Below are 19,101 nucleotides of genomic sequence, written 5' to 3' on the forward strand. Positions count from 1 at the left end.
AAATGTGTTCAAAGTTTTCCTTTTAGCTTGATCTGTTATTTATTCCAACACACACGGCGTGGAGCGCCCACAGTTTTGTTGTACATGTACGATAGCAGGCTTTTCTATTCAGTTAATATTCAACCTCATTTCTATTTGTATTTGTTTTCTGATACTGAACTTTAAAGCTAGAGGAAGCTACTGTAAGTACTATGTGTACCTTGTTGTACCAGTGTAGGGGTGATAGTGCCTTAAAATCAGAGCTGTGTAAGTAAAAGATGGCGGTTTGCTTCCCTCTCTCCGCCGAGCTGCTGTCACTGATGACGCTTCCTAATTTGAATCTGCTGAAATGAGGATCCTCCGTGCAGCAGTCCTGACTCAGCACGCATCAAATGTGAGCGCAGAAGTAGCCTCACTAGCTTTTATTCCCCCTGGAAATTCAAAAAGCACAAAATAATATAAAAATAAGTTTAACAGGAAGTAAAGTCGGTGGATGTGCAGTTTCAGTAATAACTCACAGCTTTAAGCAACAGTTCCTGCCACCATAGCAAGTATGATGCAAACTAAAATGATTATTTCCGTTATTTCATGGTTCAGGCTCTGCAGGTCACATCGAAGGTCCGGATTTGTGTTTCGTGCACGTTCAGGGACAGACATGAAGCCTTTCCCTGAGCGTGTGGGCTCACTCATCTGGAAACGTCGCGCCGTCACCGTGAAAACCGGTAACAATGAAAATGACTCGAATCATTCAATGTTTGAATGTGAACGTTTCCCTCAGTGTGACCTGAGAAGAAAACATTAGTCTGATTTTAGGCGGTTAGCAGCACTGGAGGCGCTTCAGTGTTTGGTGCCATCAGCTCCCACCTTTCCTTCCATAACATCATAATTCAGTTTGCTGTCAGCATGTGTTTCCATACAGACTCAGATGTGAGTGAAAGAATGATGATTGTGGATTAAATCACTCCTTTTGGTGATTTTGTGTGTGTGTGTGTGTGCATTGCTGGTCTTTGTGTTGTTTCCGTCAGAGCTGACGTGTCCGTGTCAGGTCTGTGATCGGCGTTTCCACGGTATGACGGGAACCCCGGGGTGTGTTCATGTCTGAAAGAGATTTTGGGTTGACTGAAAGTGTTTCGTGGAGTAAAGTCAACAGACTGTAACAAAGTGGGTGGAAAGATGTTCCCAGTGGGCTGGACAATAACTCAGAATTAAAGTTATGATTTGTTGTATCTTCATCTGTAGAAGCTCAAACTAAGATGGCCTTCATTCAGAAAGGTGGATGTAGAAGATCGGGAGGTTTTGTGTAGGTGAGCCTGAGGCTCGTCACTGAGACGGGAACGAGCTGCCGCCTTAACAACGGGGTCATCCACCTCAGACGCACCCGCTACTCTGACCTGACTCAAGCTCAAGCCTGCGTCCTGCCACGTAGTTTTTTTTAAAGGTATTTCAGTTTTATTACATTTTGAACTGTGTTGAGCTAGAGGTGAATGCTCTATAAGAAGTGGTCACATCAGCAGGTGACCTCTCTGAGAAGGTACTGCTGTGTCATGGGTGGGACTTTGTGGCCTCGAGGTGAACCCTCTGCACAGCAGCGTGTGATTTTCTGCTTGCAGTCAGTCCTTCCCTCTGATCCCGCCAGCCTGCTGCCACGAGTCAGGCAGACGTGGTTCATGTTAGCTCAGCAGCGAACACGTGTCAGTAAAAATCCTACAGCAGATTTTCTTCATATTCAATCACAAACCTGTCTTTGTGCAATAAAATCTTATCGGATTCAGGCAAAACGCCCGTGTTTGGAACGTTTGTGGGAGGTTCCTGTGACCTTGCAGACAGAGGCCCGGAGGCGGGGTTGGAGCCGAGCGGCACACGCTCACACAGGAAGCCCAGAGAGCACGTGTAGAAATGCAGCGAGCGGCAGAGGTGGATGTCAGTTGCCGAGCTTCAGTCAGTGTTTAACGTTTTGCTTCCTGCCTTTCTGTAACTCCACCAGGAATGATTTCGCCTCGAGCTTCGCCCTGGGTGCTACTCGGTGTCAGTGAACGCCACACACACACAGAAATGACAGTCTGCTCTGCTTTACTTAGATGAGCACAACCCAGTCAAAGGACACTTGATTGGTTAACGAGCAGCCATTGAGTTATTGATCGATCGTTGGGTGTCTCCACATGCGGCTGGTTCTGTCTGAACACTGAAAAAATCTAATCTGGACTGAACCCAAACCAGGAATGTTTCTCAGGAATTACTGAACAATTCTTATCATAAAGTTCAAATTACCGCTGGTCCTGTCACATCTTGAACCGGGGGTATGCGGCGATCTGGTGTCGGTCCAGTCCTCAGACCACGGCATGGATGAAGCTAAGCGTTGCTTGGTTTTTCATGCTTGGGCACTGTCAGGTTTTCTCGTTTGAAACACAAACTGTGGTCAGAGTGCGTGGACTCGACATCGACGATGCTTCCCGTGTGGGCTCGTTTGGTGTTATGGTGAGCACGATCTGATATCCTCGTGTCGTGTTGTTCCCACATCATCATAATAAATGTTGTTCCAGGTTCAACATTGCAAGTGACCAATCACACTGTTGTGACGTCATACTTTTGCGACTTTGGAAAAAAGCTCCGTAAAAAAAAAATCTACTTAACTTGCAAGAAACCGCCTCTGTCCGCCGATCCAGCAATTTGAATTCTTTGCATTTCAGGATACTGTTCTGTAATAAACGGTAAGCATTGTGCATATTGTCCTTGCAACACTGGAATTTCATAAATGAATGAATGGCTTGGCTTGCAAAAGTACATCACAACAATGTGATTGGTCACTTGCAATGTTGAACCTGGAACAACATTTATTATGATGATGTGGGAACAACACCGACACGACGATATCAGATCATCTGTTATGGTGAGGAGGTGCGCAAGAAAAACTCCCACACTAAGCTCCAATCACACACATTTGCTCTGGCGTCTCTGTGTTTTCCTGCTCGTCTGTTTCTTTCTTCCTGTTAAAAGAGAGTTTTTCCTTCCTTCTCTTGCTGAGTGCTCAAAGGGTTGTTGGGGTTTCTCTTAAAGCTGTGGGGTTACAGCGACTTAAAGGCGAGCAAGCCCTGATGATTCAGACCAAACCAACAGCATATTTTGGGTTAAACTGATTTGGTTTGACAGCTACACAAACTTTAGAGGTTTTGGTGGAGCATATGACCAACATGTGACCCACGTGTGACCACCTGGTGCTGAAGGTGGTTAAAACCCACCCACATGAGAGGGCAGGTACGGCGCTTGTTTTCCTTCTGTGTGACATCTGTCAGCAGTAATCTGATCGATCGTCTACTCTGACATCCAGAAACATTGGAGTTACGGAGCATCTGGAGGCTTTAAGGCATCATAACTTCACACTGGATGTAAATATTTGTATATAAAAATTAATGAGCATCGTGGAGGAGATGGTTTTGTTTGGTAGAGCACAAAGCATAAAATTAAAACTACTTACAGCAGTCTTTTTCCTGTAAATGAAGTCCAGCTCTTCAGTGAAACGTCTCATTCATCAGCATCACAGACACCAAATTAATGATGCCGTTTCTTCAGTTTGAGCACAGATCGTCTCCTGATGGTGCAAATTTAAAAATCTCTGCATCCTCTGGACAAATGTGACCCAGTGTCCCGAGGTGCAGTTTGATGTGGACGAGCCTGTGAAAGCTCTTTTCTCCTTTTTAGGACACCACAGCAGCAGGGTTTGGTGAAAGAGAAGGGATTTCAAGGGAGGGGAAGCAATAATGCTGGCGCCGATATATCACAAACACATCGGCGTGGCTGTGGCAGGTCAGTTGTTTTTCAGATATTAAGTAATCCCACGGTAGCAATGTTCAGACAGAGAAGCCTGCAGTCACATGATCACCTGACTGCAGGAGCGATCATCGTCCTGACAGTGGAACGTCGGACCGAGGCCTCCACGTGAGCGGATGTGTTCATCGTAGACGGCGTTTTGTTTTCACGTGGTGCTCGGTTTAATTCGTATGGAGCTCTGCAGGAACAGGTCCGAACACCTTAGGCAGCTTCCCTGTCCCTCACCTAGATTTCTGAAGTCAGGTCTTTGTTTAACACGAGCCGTAGAAACAGTAACTCTGAATGTTAAAGCTTGTGTTGCTAACATGGGGCTAACTCAGAGACAGAGGCTCCGCAGTTCAGAAGTCTAACTTCCTGTCAGCTCTCTGAAGGTGAGCCACAGATGGTTTTCTGAAGGTTTGTGGTCACGGAGAGACAAGGACGTCAAGCCCAGCTCGCCATTTCTCACAGCTGTGTGTGTTACTGCTTCACCTGCAGCCTGGTCTCTCTCTCTCTCTCTCTCTCACACACACACACACACACACACACACACACACACACACACACACACACACTCTGACATCATCTGTGTGACATAAAAGCACTCGGTCTGGTGTTTTCTGGTCTTCAGGGTCTCATTACATGATTAAAAATGGCGCTCTGCTTCCTGACATCATTCATGGCTGTATGTGTATTTACCACCACGCTGGAAACTACACGCACACGCACACACACAGCGCTTTGAAACTGAAACCTCTCACACACACTGATGAAGAGTGCTGATGGGCAGCGTGGACCGGAGATCCATCACATGGCATGTTAACAACATGCTAACGTGTTTTTAAAGCCACAGCTCAGGTTTCTTTTTAATTGCTGCATATGATGAACGTGTCAGTGAACAGATCTGTTGATGTTCTGATCAGCAGGTGAAATCGTTTCAGTTTGACGGCCTCCATGTGTTTCTATCCTGCAGAGGAAAGCTGCAGATTCAGAGAGAAACCTGAGAAATCAGAGCGGATTCAGCAGTTCGTCCTCCTCTGAGACTCACCACCAACTGTAACGTGGCCCCAGCTGCTCTCTGCTGGGGTAGCTTTGCATGACTTACAGTTCAGAATAAGATGATGTCTGATTTCAGCTGATCATAAACATACAGCAGCCATGCTTCGGTTTCTGCCTGAGAACAGGAAGCTCGCTGGTGTCCTTTCTGGTGACTCATGGTGGCTTTAGTTTCCTTTGAATCACAGGGACACGTGTGTGACAGACGTGTGAGAGTAAAATGAGTTGCACAGCTGATGTGAGTGATGGAGATGTTGTTTAGTCCGTATCCATGGCGTCAGGAACTCATCTGTAGAACAATGTGCAGCACAGACTTTTCTAAAGGAAACATGTTGGAGCTGAAACAGAATCAGCGTTCGTAATCATGGCGCCTGTTTGTTGCTTTGAGTCGTAGCAATGATGTGTCGACGTGTCTGCAGCTCGGAGAGGAGCGCAGCGTGACCCTGAACTGTATCTGCAGACACCTGCAGAGCTGGAGGAGTTAAACTCAGGAGAACAGAAGAACATGAGAACCCGTCACGATCAGGGAAACGAGCTGCACAAACCAAACTGTTGGAAAATCAGCTGTAAATTCAACGTTAGGATGACGTTTAATCATGCGCTGCCCTGTCGCTCATGCACACATTCACATGCATTGATGACCCTGTGTCTGTCATATCAAAGATGGACCTTCCACCATGGTGTCACCTCTTAGTAGCGAAGCCTCCGTTTGTTTTTGGGATGAAGAGCTTAGTTCTCCCCTGATGCTTGCTAGCTTAGCCATAAAATCCTAAAACTAGAGCTCCGCCTTCTTGGATGGTCTGTTAGTCCAGTGACCTCACAGCAGCCATGTTATTGGTCACATGATGTCATTAAAAATGCTACAAAAGGCTCCAACAGCACAAACTCTCTGACTAGGAGCTACAGCCACCTGTGTCACCTGTCAGTCAGAGAGGCCACGCCCCTAATAATGCAAACTGACCACACTGTCTCTGTAACAGGCTCTAAATGTTTCTGCTTTAACATGAGGACCTTCTCACTGCTGCCTCTGCAGAGAATTAGAGGAACTGCAGGCTCATGTGTCAGCCCTGGAGGTCGATGGCTGTCAGCTCCAGCACTACGTCACGAACACGTACGATTCTGTAATGTGCGTAATTTTCTTTCCTGGTCAGATTTAAAATTATCTCTGTTGTTTCACAGTGTGTGTGTGTGTGTGTGTGTGTGTGTGTGTGTGTGTGTCGGCTTCACTAAATGAGCCCATACACGGCGTGATGCTGTAAACATGCTAATATTTCTTAATGGCACACTCCTACATTGATATGCATGTAAACTGTAGACCGTTAACCCCCTCCTCCTCACACACACTGCTTGGCTCTCTGTTTTTCATTAATATCAAGTGATTGAGCGTAACATTAGCAGATAAAGCGCAGACTAAGATGACACGTAAGCCGCGGACGGAGGAATTAAAGTCTAATATAATCAGTCGGCCTGCGTGAGGAAAAGCCATCAGTCGTCACACGGCTGACATTTTGATTTCCGACGTTTCTGCAGAGCGAGCGCGTTGGATGGAGACGGATTTCTCTTTTAAGTAAAGAGATGCATACGTGATTGTTCAAAGGGTTTTCTCGCACGGCTTTAAAGTCACACACATACGTGCAGAGTATCGATCTCTCAGGTGTTTGCGTGTCCGTCTCGCTGGTTATTTTCAGAGCACGTCACTTTTTATTAGCTTAATAAATCACATTTGTTGTCAATCAAGCAGCAGAGAATAATTGGATATGGTTGAAGCCTTGCGTGATGGATTATAAATCATTCAAGATTAAATTAAAAGATAATGCACAAACTTAATGGTTTGTGTTTTGCAGTCTAAATTGCCTCGGAGCAGAGCTGTTTTCCGGCTTTATTGCGCGCCGTTTTTCTTTTCTCCCAAACTCGGCACATTTTACACCTTTTATTGCCTCCGTGGAACTTTTTTCAGCCTCTTTACGTCCACGTTTGCCGCGCAGATTCATTCGAAGGACTTCTTTTGTTTCATGCCCACATTCAGGAAGATGTCATTCTGTGTGTTTACATCCAGGCTGTAAGTCGAGCTCTACTGAGCACCAGAGAAAGGCATTATTTCTGCGAGGCGAGGAGGACTAAAGAAGAGCGGCGGACGCGGAGAACAAGCTCCGCCGTGGGTGCGATCCCACGCCCGCTGAATTTAAGTGTGTCCGTTTGCATTGGAACAGAGCGGGCGTTATCATAATCGCCTCCTGCCTACTTGACAGAACCTTAAAGTGATCCTGTCATTTTATTTACACCCAGGCCTCGCTGTGATTTACTCGGCAACACACACACACGTGCAGGCTCGCTCCCCCGGCGAGCCGGGTCGAGTGGACTGGATGACATCTTTTGATCAGAGCTGTCCAAAGAGATCAGAGCAGACTGGCAGGTAATAGATACCAAGCAACTTCCCTCACTCGCTGTGTGTGTGTGCACGTTTCCACTCTCAGAATGCAAAAGCTCTGAGATCACCGCTGAACCGAGAGCACGTTAGCTACACAGCTTTATCAGCTGTGCTGTCGTCATGGCAATAGTCAGCTGTGAAACCCCCCAAGCTGACGTCCATGCAGGTGAACGCTGTCGCTTGGCGGCCAATGCTGCTCCAGACTGCTAGCAGCTATGAGGCCACACGCCTCATAGCTAGAGGAACTGCAGCAGTTGGTGGTTGCTTGGAGACCACAGGTGCTCCTCACCTGTCTGAGGGCTGATTGTAGCTCTGCTGATGGTGTGACTCCATGACTCCATCAGTCTCGTCTGAGGGATCAGTGGCACGCCTCGCCACTTTAGGGCGCTCACTGCATGCAGCCACGCCCCTTTAACCACCCTGAGTGCATGTGCAGAAGGGCTATCCCACCAATTTGTCTGTGCATTTCAGATCACTATAATTAAGCGTTATTGATCGTGGATTCAATTAACTTCATTAACGTGGCTGCTCTGCTGACTGCGGAGGGACAGACGTGAGGCAGGGAGAGGACGTGATCATCATGAAGCAGCGCTCCCCGAGCCGTGTCTCGTTACCATGTCGTTAGGCGGTGTTGTTCACTGAGAGACAACACTCCATGTCCGGAGGCTGGAGGGGGCTGAACGTGTGGCTGGATCAGCTTTAGGCATTAAAGCCGCTCGACGTGCTTCAGGAAAAGATGGTTAAAGTTCCACCGTCACCACATTAACCTCCTCAGACCCGAACTCTTCCACGGCATGCATTTTTAATTTCTCTTTGATATTTTGGCTAATTGGGGCCTGAGGAATGTAAAAACAAAGAATTACCAGATTTTTTTTTTACCTTATTTTTGTTTTTAAGAAAAATGAGAGCCACATATGAGGATATTCGTTTAAAATTTTGATAGAACAGTAGCACGATAACGTCCTCGTAAGTGGATATCAGGCCCTTGTAGAGCAAAATTTAGTATTTTGGTCTAAATAACCAAAAATGTGATGTCCACATATGTGGACGCAGGTCCTAGGAGGTTAATGCTTTGTGTTGAGACAAGGAGCCGGGAACGAAAAAGAAAAGGCTGTTGGTGTCGGTGCACAGAGTCAGTCGTGCTCCCGTCGCTGTGAAAGGGACGAGCTGGAGGAGCGTTTCCTGTCTGCAGCGTGTTTACAGACTGATTAGGGCGGCGACGTCCACCCGTTTTTCATCGAGCGCCACACACACACCACTTTGATCCTGAGGACGGGGGAAACTCCTCTTTCTGTCACGATGGAGTTCAACTACACACACAAAGAAATGCTGATGTCGTTATTGAAAGAAATGTGTCCGAATGACAGAAAAAGACTTTTCTGTCCTTTAATTGTTGATCTGTTACTTAGTCACTGTGGTGTAGACCATGGGGGGCGTCTTTATCAGCCAGAAAAGCTGAAAAAACTTATTAAATGCATTTAAAAGTCCAAAAATGTATGTCATCCTTCTCATTTTCCAAAGCTGCTTGGTGGACCGGATTAGTCTTGGCCGGGCTGATTTTGGCCCTCGGGCCTTAAGTTTCACCCCTGCTTTAGAGGAAATACTTCCACCCAGCCGACTGTTTTTGTCTGACCCTGTTGAGCGGTTTCAGTTTATGAAGAGACACGAACAACCATTCGACTGAAGTTTGGGAGTAAAACCCAAAGAAGAGGACGAAATGATTCATTGCACCCAAACTCCAAACGTTTGGTCCACGGGCACACGGACATGGCCCTGTGGATGGGATGTGGGGAAGCAAACTCTTTGTGTGCAGCAGATTCAGCACTTTAAAATCAAGCCGTCACACACTCGAGGATCAGATCGTAACTTTACCACACTTTGCTTTGTGAGCCGTATTTCCCGTTGAAGCGTTTTGGAGTTCAGTCCACAGTCCTGTGGAAACCTGAAAAACTGGAAAAATTTTGGTTTTTTTCTCCTCTCAGATCAAACCAGCTTCTCCACCCTGCTGATCCTTCATCTGCAGCTTGCTCTGCTAATTAAAAGAGCACCTGCATACCTGGTGTGTTTGACCCTGCCTCCTCGTACTGCAGCGTGGTATAAGTGTGTATGCGTGCGTACTGATCTCAGTATCCTGGGTCACAGTCGAGCCCGAGCCAGCAGCGTTGGGGATCATCTCAGCGTGTGTCCTCATTTTTTACTTCACTCCTCCCCCCTCCTCCCCCCTCCTCCTCCTCCTCCCTCCTCTCTGGTGTACATGGCTGATGCGCCTGCAGTAAAATCAGAGCTGCAGGATTTTTGACCCCTCACACATGCCGTACACATGATGAAAATATTACAGTGTGATGTCACAGAGAAGCAGAGTGACTGTAAAAGTCTTTCTCAGTATACATGAGGAAGTTTTCAGATGCTGCATTTGAACTTTGGTCGTCTTAAGAAAGGTGAAAGTCTGTGTGAAGGTGAAGGCCTGAAGGACTTTGGATAGTACAAATCTGAATCGACGTCATGTCTTTAAACATCTCCTGCTGAGAAATTTAGAGAAGTTCATAATTCACTTCCTGCCACTGAGATGATGTATCATCTTAGAGCTGCTCGCCTGTCTCCAGCCTTTCCATCAGATAGAGCAGAGACTCAGCTAACTCATCAGAGGTGCTGCACGAGAACATCTGGACCTCCTGCAGGCTGCGTGTTAGGATAAAACTCGGGCTGACAGACTGAGGGACTGCTCAGAGACTCCAGGAGGAACCGTTGGAAGAACCACAAACATTAGCAACACAAAGCCTTTAAACGAGGAAGAACCACTGATCTTCAAATCTCATTGCCTTTGTTGCAGTTCTGCTCTTTGTTCCACACTTTCACCACTAAAACGTGGTTTCCAATAAAAGCTGTGTACTTTACAGAGACGCGGATTCTCTCAGAGGCGGCTCGCCGTAATGCGGTTTCACGTGCTCACGTTTGGCCTCGATGAGCGCTCTGGGCTGCTGTGGCTCTGCACGGTTCTCTTACACAGCTGTCGTTTGGGCTGATTCACAGCAGATGGTGAGTGCTCGTATGCACGGGTGGCGGCTCGAGACAGACGGAGGGAGAGCCAAGGAGGCTGAGAGACGAAACGCATTCAGATACACAGCTGCTTTATTGCAACAAAGGGCGCCGTTACCGCACGTAGTGTCGGTGAGAGGTCAGGTGACCGTACGGGTTTAAAGCGCTCGCCGTGACGCGTTTAAAGCTTTTCAGGTGGATCCTGAAAACAAACTCCAGAGATCGCCTCGAGGCACAGCGCTGTTACACTGCAGTGCATACAGTACGTACAGGAAGTGTGTGTGTGTGTGTGTGTGTGTGTGTGTGTGTGTGTGTGTGTGTGTGTGTGTGTGTGTGCGCGCGTGATGGCTCGGGGATATCTGTGTCTCTCTACATCTGTTTATCCCACGGCAGTGTCATCTCATCGCCGACGGCAAACAGGAGCCTGACAATGACAAAGACTCCTCTCTGTTTCACTGCTGATGCAGTACACACACACGTACATTACAGACACACACATACATGCACACGTACATTACAGACACACACATACACGCACACGTACATTACAGACACACACACACACACACACACGATGCCAGCAGGTCGTGCAGGTATTCCAGGCAGGAAGTTTTGTTTGTGTCACTTTGCTCCGGTTTCGGTGGTTTTGTTCCTGCTCAACAAAAACCCGTTAAAACCATCTGAGCTATGGCAAGATTCGGTTAAAGCACGACCGACCGCCGTCTCAGCGTCATTCCCCCACTGTGTCCAGTCTTTGCTGAACAGACAGCATGGGGACGTAACCTTATTGGCTAGAATGATCAGCTCAGAGACGGTGGGACCAGACCTCTGACGGTGTCTGCGGCAGCTCATTTCTTTGGCTACGTTCACTCTGCAGGTCTTAATGCTCAATTCCGATTTTTTTCATCAAATGCAATTTTTTTGTCTGCGTGTTCACACTACAAACAAAATGCGACAGCAAACGCGCTCTAGTGTGAACGCTCAAAGCGGCCGCATGCGCAAAAGAAGACGTCACACGCAACGCGCTCTGTTTACACCCAGAGCAAACAGTAGTGTATAACTGATGGCCCTTACTATAAAGACTTGTTTCGGACTTTACGTTTCCCAACTTTGCTTTAAGTCATAAAGTTATTGTGTTATCTAGATTTGGCCTAATAATGATCCTTATTGCTGTTTTAGAGGAGCGGTGCTTCAAAGGATAGTTGCAGATTTCTGTCAGAATCTGCAGATTATACAGTACAAAGAAAATGTTCACGTTTCTCCAACGTTGTCTTCCCAAGAGTTTCACCGGATGGAAGTGATCGCGATGTCTTCTCCGGAGCTGATAATTGGCGTCTGTCTTGTGTCAGTGACGTAAAAGACGGATTTAATGCGACATGACCATCAAACAGCAGCTTTCTAAAACATCGGATATGTATCGGATTCAGGACCACATACGAAAGTGACCCAGATCGGATTTGAAAATATCGGATTTGTGCTGTTCACACTGTCAGACCATGATCGGATAGATGGGTCGCAGAGGGTCAAAAAGCCGGATTTGATGTGCTTTCGCCTGCAGTGTGAACGTAGCCTTTGTGTCTGTGAAAGCGGTGGATTGTGGTTACAGACGCATTTCCTGTGTTTACACGCCAGGTCAGATGGGCGAGTGACAGCCCGTTACACACACACACACACCCTCTCCTTCTGTATCTGTTGCATGTGCACGTGCGAGCACGCTCAGCTCGACGTGCACAGCGCGAGCGTTGCTCATCTGCTTCCCCTCTGATGGACTTATTAACCAAAGAAAACATTGGTAGCTGCACGGAGAGGCGACAGTGTGATTTGTCTTGATGCATCTCTTCTCTGTGTGATTTCCACTGTATTCTTCTTAAACTGGAGGGATTTGAATATAAATGGAGATCCTCGAGCCGTCTCCCTGCAGCTAAACTGTAAATAATAACTCTAAACTTTTTTCTAATCTTCTGTAATTGAAGCAAATGGGTTTTGCGGGGAGAGATTTGTCGCAGGGAAACGTACATACATTTTTTTTATTTACGAGGAGGCGAGGGCTGAGCGGTGTAATGAGTGAACATGCGTGCTTAATTTAAATGGCGAGTGTGTCTGTTAGGGAATGCATTAGAGTCTGCAGAAGAAGCGTAAGACATATTAATTGACAGACAGGAACCGCTGTCTCCGAGGTTGATACAAGTAATTTATTACTTCAGAAACGAATGCCGCCGCCAGAATGTGCTTCATTAATTTCAAATTTAGTTTTAATTTCAAGCTGTTGCCCCTTGAGAAGAATAAGGTGGCAAGTTGTGTTTGAAGAGACATTTTTCGCCTCTCCCTCACTTCATCTTTCTCTTCCCATCCTCCGTCTCTCTCTCCGCCTGTCTCCCGCTGATTTTGTGCAGAACAAAGACCTGAGGGTGGAGGGAGGAGGGGCGGGGTGCTGACTCGGTTCCAATGAGAAAACAATGTCAGTGCGAGCACGAGTCCCGTTTATGGGAGTAAATCCTTCATCTGTGAACGATTGCACAAAGTGTGAAGCCCGTGCCGTCGGCTCATGCTGCCTCTCAACAGGTTCAGAAGATGTCCTGAAGATCGAGGCTGTTTCGCTCACAGATACGCTGCATTTATTTGTTTGCTGCTTCAGAGAAACCAGTCAGGCCATGTACACGATGCAAACATTTCATTTATCCTTATTCAAAGCAACACGCGCCCGTCATGATGCATGTGCCCCTCACACACACTAAAGCAGGGGTGTCAAACTCCAGTCCTCGAGGGCCGCTGTCCTGAAACGTTTCCATGCGTCCCTGCTGCAACACACCTGAATAAAACTGACTGCATGCTGGTGTGGCAACCCCCAACCTGCTCATTTAAATAAATGTAAGTGTTTGGAAAAATGTACTACTAAAAGTACTTTTACTGCACCATGTTCATTCACTCGTGAGCTGCTGTAACATGAATCAAGTGGCTGAACTGCCACCTCAGCATGCAGTCAAGTTCGTTAGAGTCTTGCTAATGACGTACTAATTTTATTCAGGTGTGCTGCAGCAGTGATACATGGAAAAGTTTCAGGACAGCGGCCGCCGAGGACTGGAGTTTGATCCTTTAGCTGTTCAGGGAAATATTAGCAACACGTTTCAAAAATCACATTAGTCAGAAGAGTTTTCATCATGATGAATCAACTCTGAGACTAATACAATGGTAGGTCTGTGGTGGGTCCTGTGGTAGGTCTAACCGATCTCTCTCTGTCTTTGTTCTTCATTTCGCAGCATACGTCCCTGAAGATGAGAAGGAAGCAGCTCTGTTGGATGAAGACCTGGATGGAGACGACTCGGCCCAGGACGGGGAAGAGCCTGCTGCCAAACTCCTGTGTCCAGACAAGGACTTCCTCTTCAAGGACCGGCCGGGCTTCCGTGACTCCCCCAACGCCGCTGACTTCTCTGGTCAGGAGCTGGACAGCGAGTCCCATCTGAGCGAAACCAGTGACAGAATGTCTGACTTTGATAGCTCCTCACTTAAAAATGAGGACGAGATCCTCCATTCTAAAGATCCCTCCAACGCCCTGTCGCCGTCCTCCTCCTCTACCATGATGGCCGCCGCCAACGCTGCCGCCACTGTCGCTGCCGCCACTGTCGCTGGTGAAGAGGCCATATTAGCAGCAACAGGCTCTGTTGCTGACAGCCTGGAGAAGATGAAGGCCATTTACACCTCTTTTCTGACCAATTCCTATTGGTCCACCCTAAACCTGAACCTGAGCCAGCCCCCAGCGGAGAAGCCCCCCCGCAGCCACAGCAGCAGCAGCAGCAGCAGCAGTAGCAGCAGCTGTGGGAGCGGAGGCTACGACTGGCACCAGACAGCCATGGCTAAAACCCTCCAGCAGGTCTCCCAGAACCACCACAACAGGATGGCGCTGGTCCAACATCCTACAGTGGCCGTGAGCACCCCATCAACAGAACCCAACCTCTTCAGTACCGTCCAGCTCTACCGGCAGAGCTCCAAGCTCTATGGCTCCATATTCACTGGTGCCAGCAAATTCCGCTGTAAGGACTGCAGCGCAGCATACGACACGCTGGTGGAGCTCACGGTGCACATGAATGAGACGGGCCACTACCGTGATGATAACCACGAGACGGATGGCGAGGGAGCTAAACGGTGGTCCAAACCTAGGAAACGATCTTTGCTGGAGATGGAAGGGAAGGAGGACGCGCAGAAGGTTCTGAAGTGCATGTACTGTGGACACTCTTTTGAATCCCTTCAGGACCTGAGTGTCCACATGATTAAGACGAAACACTACCAGAAAGTGCCTCTGAAAGAGCCTGTCACACCTGTGACAGCTAAGATTATCTCTTCTGCTCGAAAGAGAGCCCCTCTTGACCTGGACATCCCCAGCTCGCCAGACTCTAATGGAGGCGCCACACCGAAGCCTACCTCCCTCAGTGACTCTGGCGATATACTCCAAAAGGTCACCAACCCTTACATCACGCCCAACAACCGCTATGGACACCAAAATGGTGCCAGCTATGCCTGGCAGTTCGAATCCAGGAAGTCACAGATCCTCAAATGCATGGAGTGCGGCAGCTCTCACGACACGCTGCAGGAGCTCACGGCTCACATGATGGTGACAGGACATTTCATCAAAGTCACCAACTCTGCGATTAAGAAAGGCAAACCGATCATAGAGGCATCCGCCCAGGCACCGAGGTCAAACTCAGCAGCTGAAGAGAAGGTGCAGTCAGTCCCCCTGGCTGCTACCACCTTCTCCCCTCCACCTGCCCCGGTGCCTCCTCCGACCAGCATCTCCCCCACTCCTATGGTTGTGGAGATAAAGAAGGAGGCGAAGGAGGAGGAGTGCACTGCAGAGTCCATTCTGAACAATGTTAACAATGTGAGCAAGGAGAAGAAGGCCGTAGGTGAGGAGGAGGTTGAGGAAAAGTTTGATATCACTTCAAAGTATAGCTATCTGACTGAGGAGGATCTGGAGGAAAGTCCAAAGGGGGGTCTTGATATCCTCAAGTCTTTGGAGAACACAGTGACCTCAGCCATCAACAAGGCCCAGAATGGAGCTCCCAGCTGGGGAGGATATCCCAGCATCCACGCTGCCTACCAGCTACCAAACATCATGAAGCTTTCACTGGGTACCTCTGGAAAGAGCTCCCCACTGAAATACATGTTCCCCGGAGGGGAGATCCTCTCCCCCACTGCCAAGAACCAGCCGCTCATCTCGCCTCCTAGCTGCCAGACCTCTCCACTACCTAAAAACAACTTCCATGCTATGGAGGAACTCGTCAAGAAAGTGACAGAGAAGGTGGCCAAGGTGGAGGAGAAAATGAGGGAGCCGGCTGCTGTTGTGAGGGGCTCTCCTCTGAGGCGCACCACCCCTTCACCGTGCAACAGCGAGGCAGAGGAGTCAGCCCGAGGAGAGTCCCCCAAAGAAAGCCAACCAGGAGGCAGTAAAACCCCTGAGAATGCAAGTGCAGAAGAAGAAAATGGACCCAACCACAGAGATGCAAACGGGGACGTCTCTACAAAGGAGTCGGCAGAGAATGGTGTAGAGTCCGCTGCCGTGACCTCACCCCCACCCACCTCTGCGTGTGGCAGCACAGCCATCATCACTGATCACCCGCCTCCAGAACAGCCGTTTGTGAACCCTCTGAGTGCGCTGCAGTCCGTCATGAACGTGCACCTGGGGAAGGCCGCCAAGCCGGCCCTGCCCTCCTTGGACCCAATGAGCATGCTGTTCAAGATGAGCAACAGCCTGGCTGAGAAAGCAGCGGTGGCCGCTTCTACACCACCAGCACAGACCAAAAAGACCGGTAGCGAGCACCTCGAGCGATATTTCTACCAGCAGCATCTGAACAACGACCAACCCATAGACCTTACCAAAGGAAAAAATGCAGACAAAAGCAGCAACTCTTTGGGGTCGACATCTCTCTCCTCCCCCACTTCCACCCCATCCTCGGTGTCTCCCTCCTCCACCATCAGCATGACCAAAGCCTCAGCTGCAGTAGCTTCCTTCATGTCCACGTCACCTCTGAGAGAAAACGCCCTCTCAGATATCTCAGACATGTTGAGGAACCTGACAGAAAGCCAGGCTGTGTCCAAGTCCTCCACGCCCACCAGCCAGTCCGAGCGCTCTGACATCGACGGCGTCACGCAGGAAGAGACCGAAGATGTTTCGCCTGCCCAGAAGCGTAAAGGCCGCCAGTCCAACTGGAACCCTCAGCACCTCCTCATCCTACAGGCCCAGTTTGCTTCCAGTCTCAGACAAACAAATGACGGCAAGTACATGATGTCGGACCTGAGCCCACAGGAAAGAATGCATATCTCCCGCTTTACGGGTCTCTCCATGACAACCATATCCCACTGGCTGGCCAATGTCAAGTACCAGCTGAGGAGAACCGGTGGCACAAAGTTCTTGAAGAACCTGGATTCTGGTCACCCTGTGTTTTTCTGCAGTGACTGCGCCTCTCAGATTCGTTCGCCGTCCACCTACGTCAGCCACCTGGAATCCCACCTGGGCTTTCGCCTGCGAGACCTGGCGAAGCTTTCTGGGGAGCAGCTGCTCAGCCAGATCTCCCAGCAACACCACCACCAACGCCATACCAAAGGACTGTCTGAGAAACTGTTCTCCAACCTCCACCCGTCCAGCCACCCTTTGCCGTCCTCACTCCCCACATCCATCCCGTCCTCCTTACCCATCTCCCTGTCCTCATCCTTAACCACGTCTCTGCCCTCCTCCGAATCGCCGTTGCCCTCTCCCGAGGACGATGACAGCGGCGCCCTTTATCAGTGCAAACTGTGTAATCGGACATTTGCGAGCAAGCACGCGGTCAAGCTTCACCTGAGTAAGACTCATGGGAAGTCGCCAGAGGATCACCTCATGTATGTGTGCGAGCTGGACAAACAGTAGCACCGGCTTGCTCGCCGTCTCTGACAGACGAGAAACGATGACGAAGGACGCCTTAAGCGTTAGGACTGCACAAAGATGCCATGCAACTACTGCTCTGAGTTTCGGCACATGGTTTTACATTTTGTGTTGTAGAAGTTTTTTAATTTTATTATGTATGATGTAGACTGACTTTTCACGCAGACGTTCATTTTTTTTAAGGGCGGGGATTGGGTGGGGGCTGATGGGGCAGTATATGAAGTAAAAAAAAGAGCTCTAAAACAAAGTGTTTGTATTTTGAGATTTGTGTAAATGGATTTCTGTTGTTTTTATATTTTGGCATCACTGAGGTGTGATAAGCTGCATGCATAAAAAAACAAAGTTTAGTTGAACCTTCTGGAGCTAAACCTGGTGCCCTTTTCATGGTTTATTTTCTCTTTTCACTCCTGACTGCTCTGTCTTCTGTTTCATTGTTTTTGGTGCTGAGGCAGCATTTAAAATTTAACCCTCTGAGTACGTCAAAGCATTTCTGCACCGGACATCCAAACACTGTCGACTTGAGATTAGAGATTGGAAATTTATCGAGGCCCTTGTGAAAATTAGACACGCGTCACGTCCCAAGCGGAGAAAATGTCGAGTCAAGCAGATCCTCCGCCCGATGCGGGATCCTCGTCTCACAGGATGTGACACAAATATCGCAGCTTTGTGAATAAAAGAAAAAAAAAGATTTACTTTCATTGATCAGGGGCCTCTATTAATTCAGGTCTGTGTAAAATATGTACATAAGACATATGACTTATCCTGTCTAAATTATGCATTGTTTCTATATTTTTAATTTAAAGGACTATGACTATCTGCTGGTGCACAGTATATGAAGACATAAATAAATTGTTTTGCACAATAGTTTTATAAATGTGTTATTTAATCAAAGGATACAGAAACAAAGGGAGAAAGCAAACGAAGGACAACAGGTGAATCTTTTTATTCCTGACTCGTGCTCAAAGGGTTAAAGACTCTTTTTATCCGACACGTGAACGAACAGTGAGAAGATATTTGAGGCTGTACAAAAAGATGTTCCTTTATGAAGATGTTTCACATGTAAACTGTTATTTATAAGCACTCTGGGTTGTTTCATATCGCTGAATGCCTTTTCTTTTTTCCTTTTTTTTCTGTCTAATTAGTCGGCCATGATTCCTCTGCAGCTTTATCTTTTTGGGATATGAAAGGTAACCATGGCTACGCTAACCTCCTGAGTGACAGGTTCGGCTGCATTTTTGGCAGTTAATTTGCTGAAGTAACTGACAGCTGCCAGAGTGGAGAGAGAAGAAGAAAAAATACTTATGTGTAAAATATGGGCATGTAAACAGCACAGACACCGTTATGCATTCTGTGCCGGTCGTCTTTTCACTTCCTTCTGTTGTTTTTTGTTGTTGTTGTTCTTGACAATGAACCCCATTATATGACTTCATATAACCTTGTTTTCTACTGCAGCATTAAAAACGGAAACTGTTTTTTGCAATAATGCGCGTGTGTGTGTGTACTGTGTGTGTCGTGGCTATCAATTATGTGTGTGCTGTGCAGTCCCTAATGAGCACATTAGACCGGGAGTGTGTCAGCGTCTGTCTGTGACGAACTGCAGACTAGTTTACAGTGAGTGGCAGCAGCGGGCGTGTGGGAGACAAACACACACACACACAGTCTCCGACATGCAAACAGAAACCATGGTTGTGGCGCTTCCCTGTAGCCTCGTCTGTTATCCTGGTGCCTTAAAGGAGCTCGGTCTCATGGATCACAAAGCTGCTGAAGAAAACTGGCGCGGCGACCACCTGACTTCGGATTGTATCTGCTGTCGACAACGCTACCAAGAAAGCAAGGTTAGCCATCGAGCGCAGACTTAGCAACGCTGGCCATGATTAGTCTGTAA

General features: G+C 48.0%; 1 protein-coding gene across 2 annotated transcripts in view; it reads left to right on the top strand.

The window, feature by feature from the left end:
- Window positions 1-18,699, top strand: part of tshz3b (teashirt zinc finger homeobox 3b) — a 32,027-nt gene extending 13,328 nt beyond the window's left edge. The window contains exons 1-2 of one of the 2 annotated variants that reach the window (XM_084925503.1): window positions 3,570-3,780; window positions 13,561-18,699. In XM_084925503.1, coding sequence (XP_084781629.1) covers window positions 3,735-3,780; window positions 13,561-17,201 — 3,687 coding nt within the window. In that variant the 5' untranslated portion in view covers window positions 3,570-3,734 and the 3' untranslated portion in view covers window positions 17,202-18,699. Of the gene's footprint in view, window positions 1-3,569; window positions 3,781-13,560 lie in introns of those variants that run through there. The other variant, XM_084925512.1, reaches the window with a different exon arrangement.
- Window positions 18,700-19,101: the final 402 nt, after the last annotated feature.

This window comes from Perissodus microlepis, chromosome 1 (assembly GCF_051167445.1).
Source record: "Perissodus microlepis isolate ML-2025 ecotype Zambia chromosome 1, ASM5116744v1, whole genome shotgun sequence".
Classification (NCBI taxonomy): Eukaryota; Metazoa; Chordata; class Actinopteri; order Cichliformes; family Cichlidae; genus Perissodus; species Perissodus microlepis.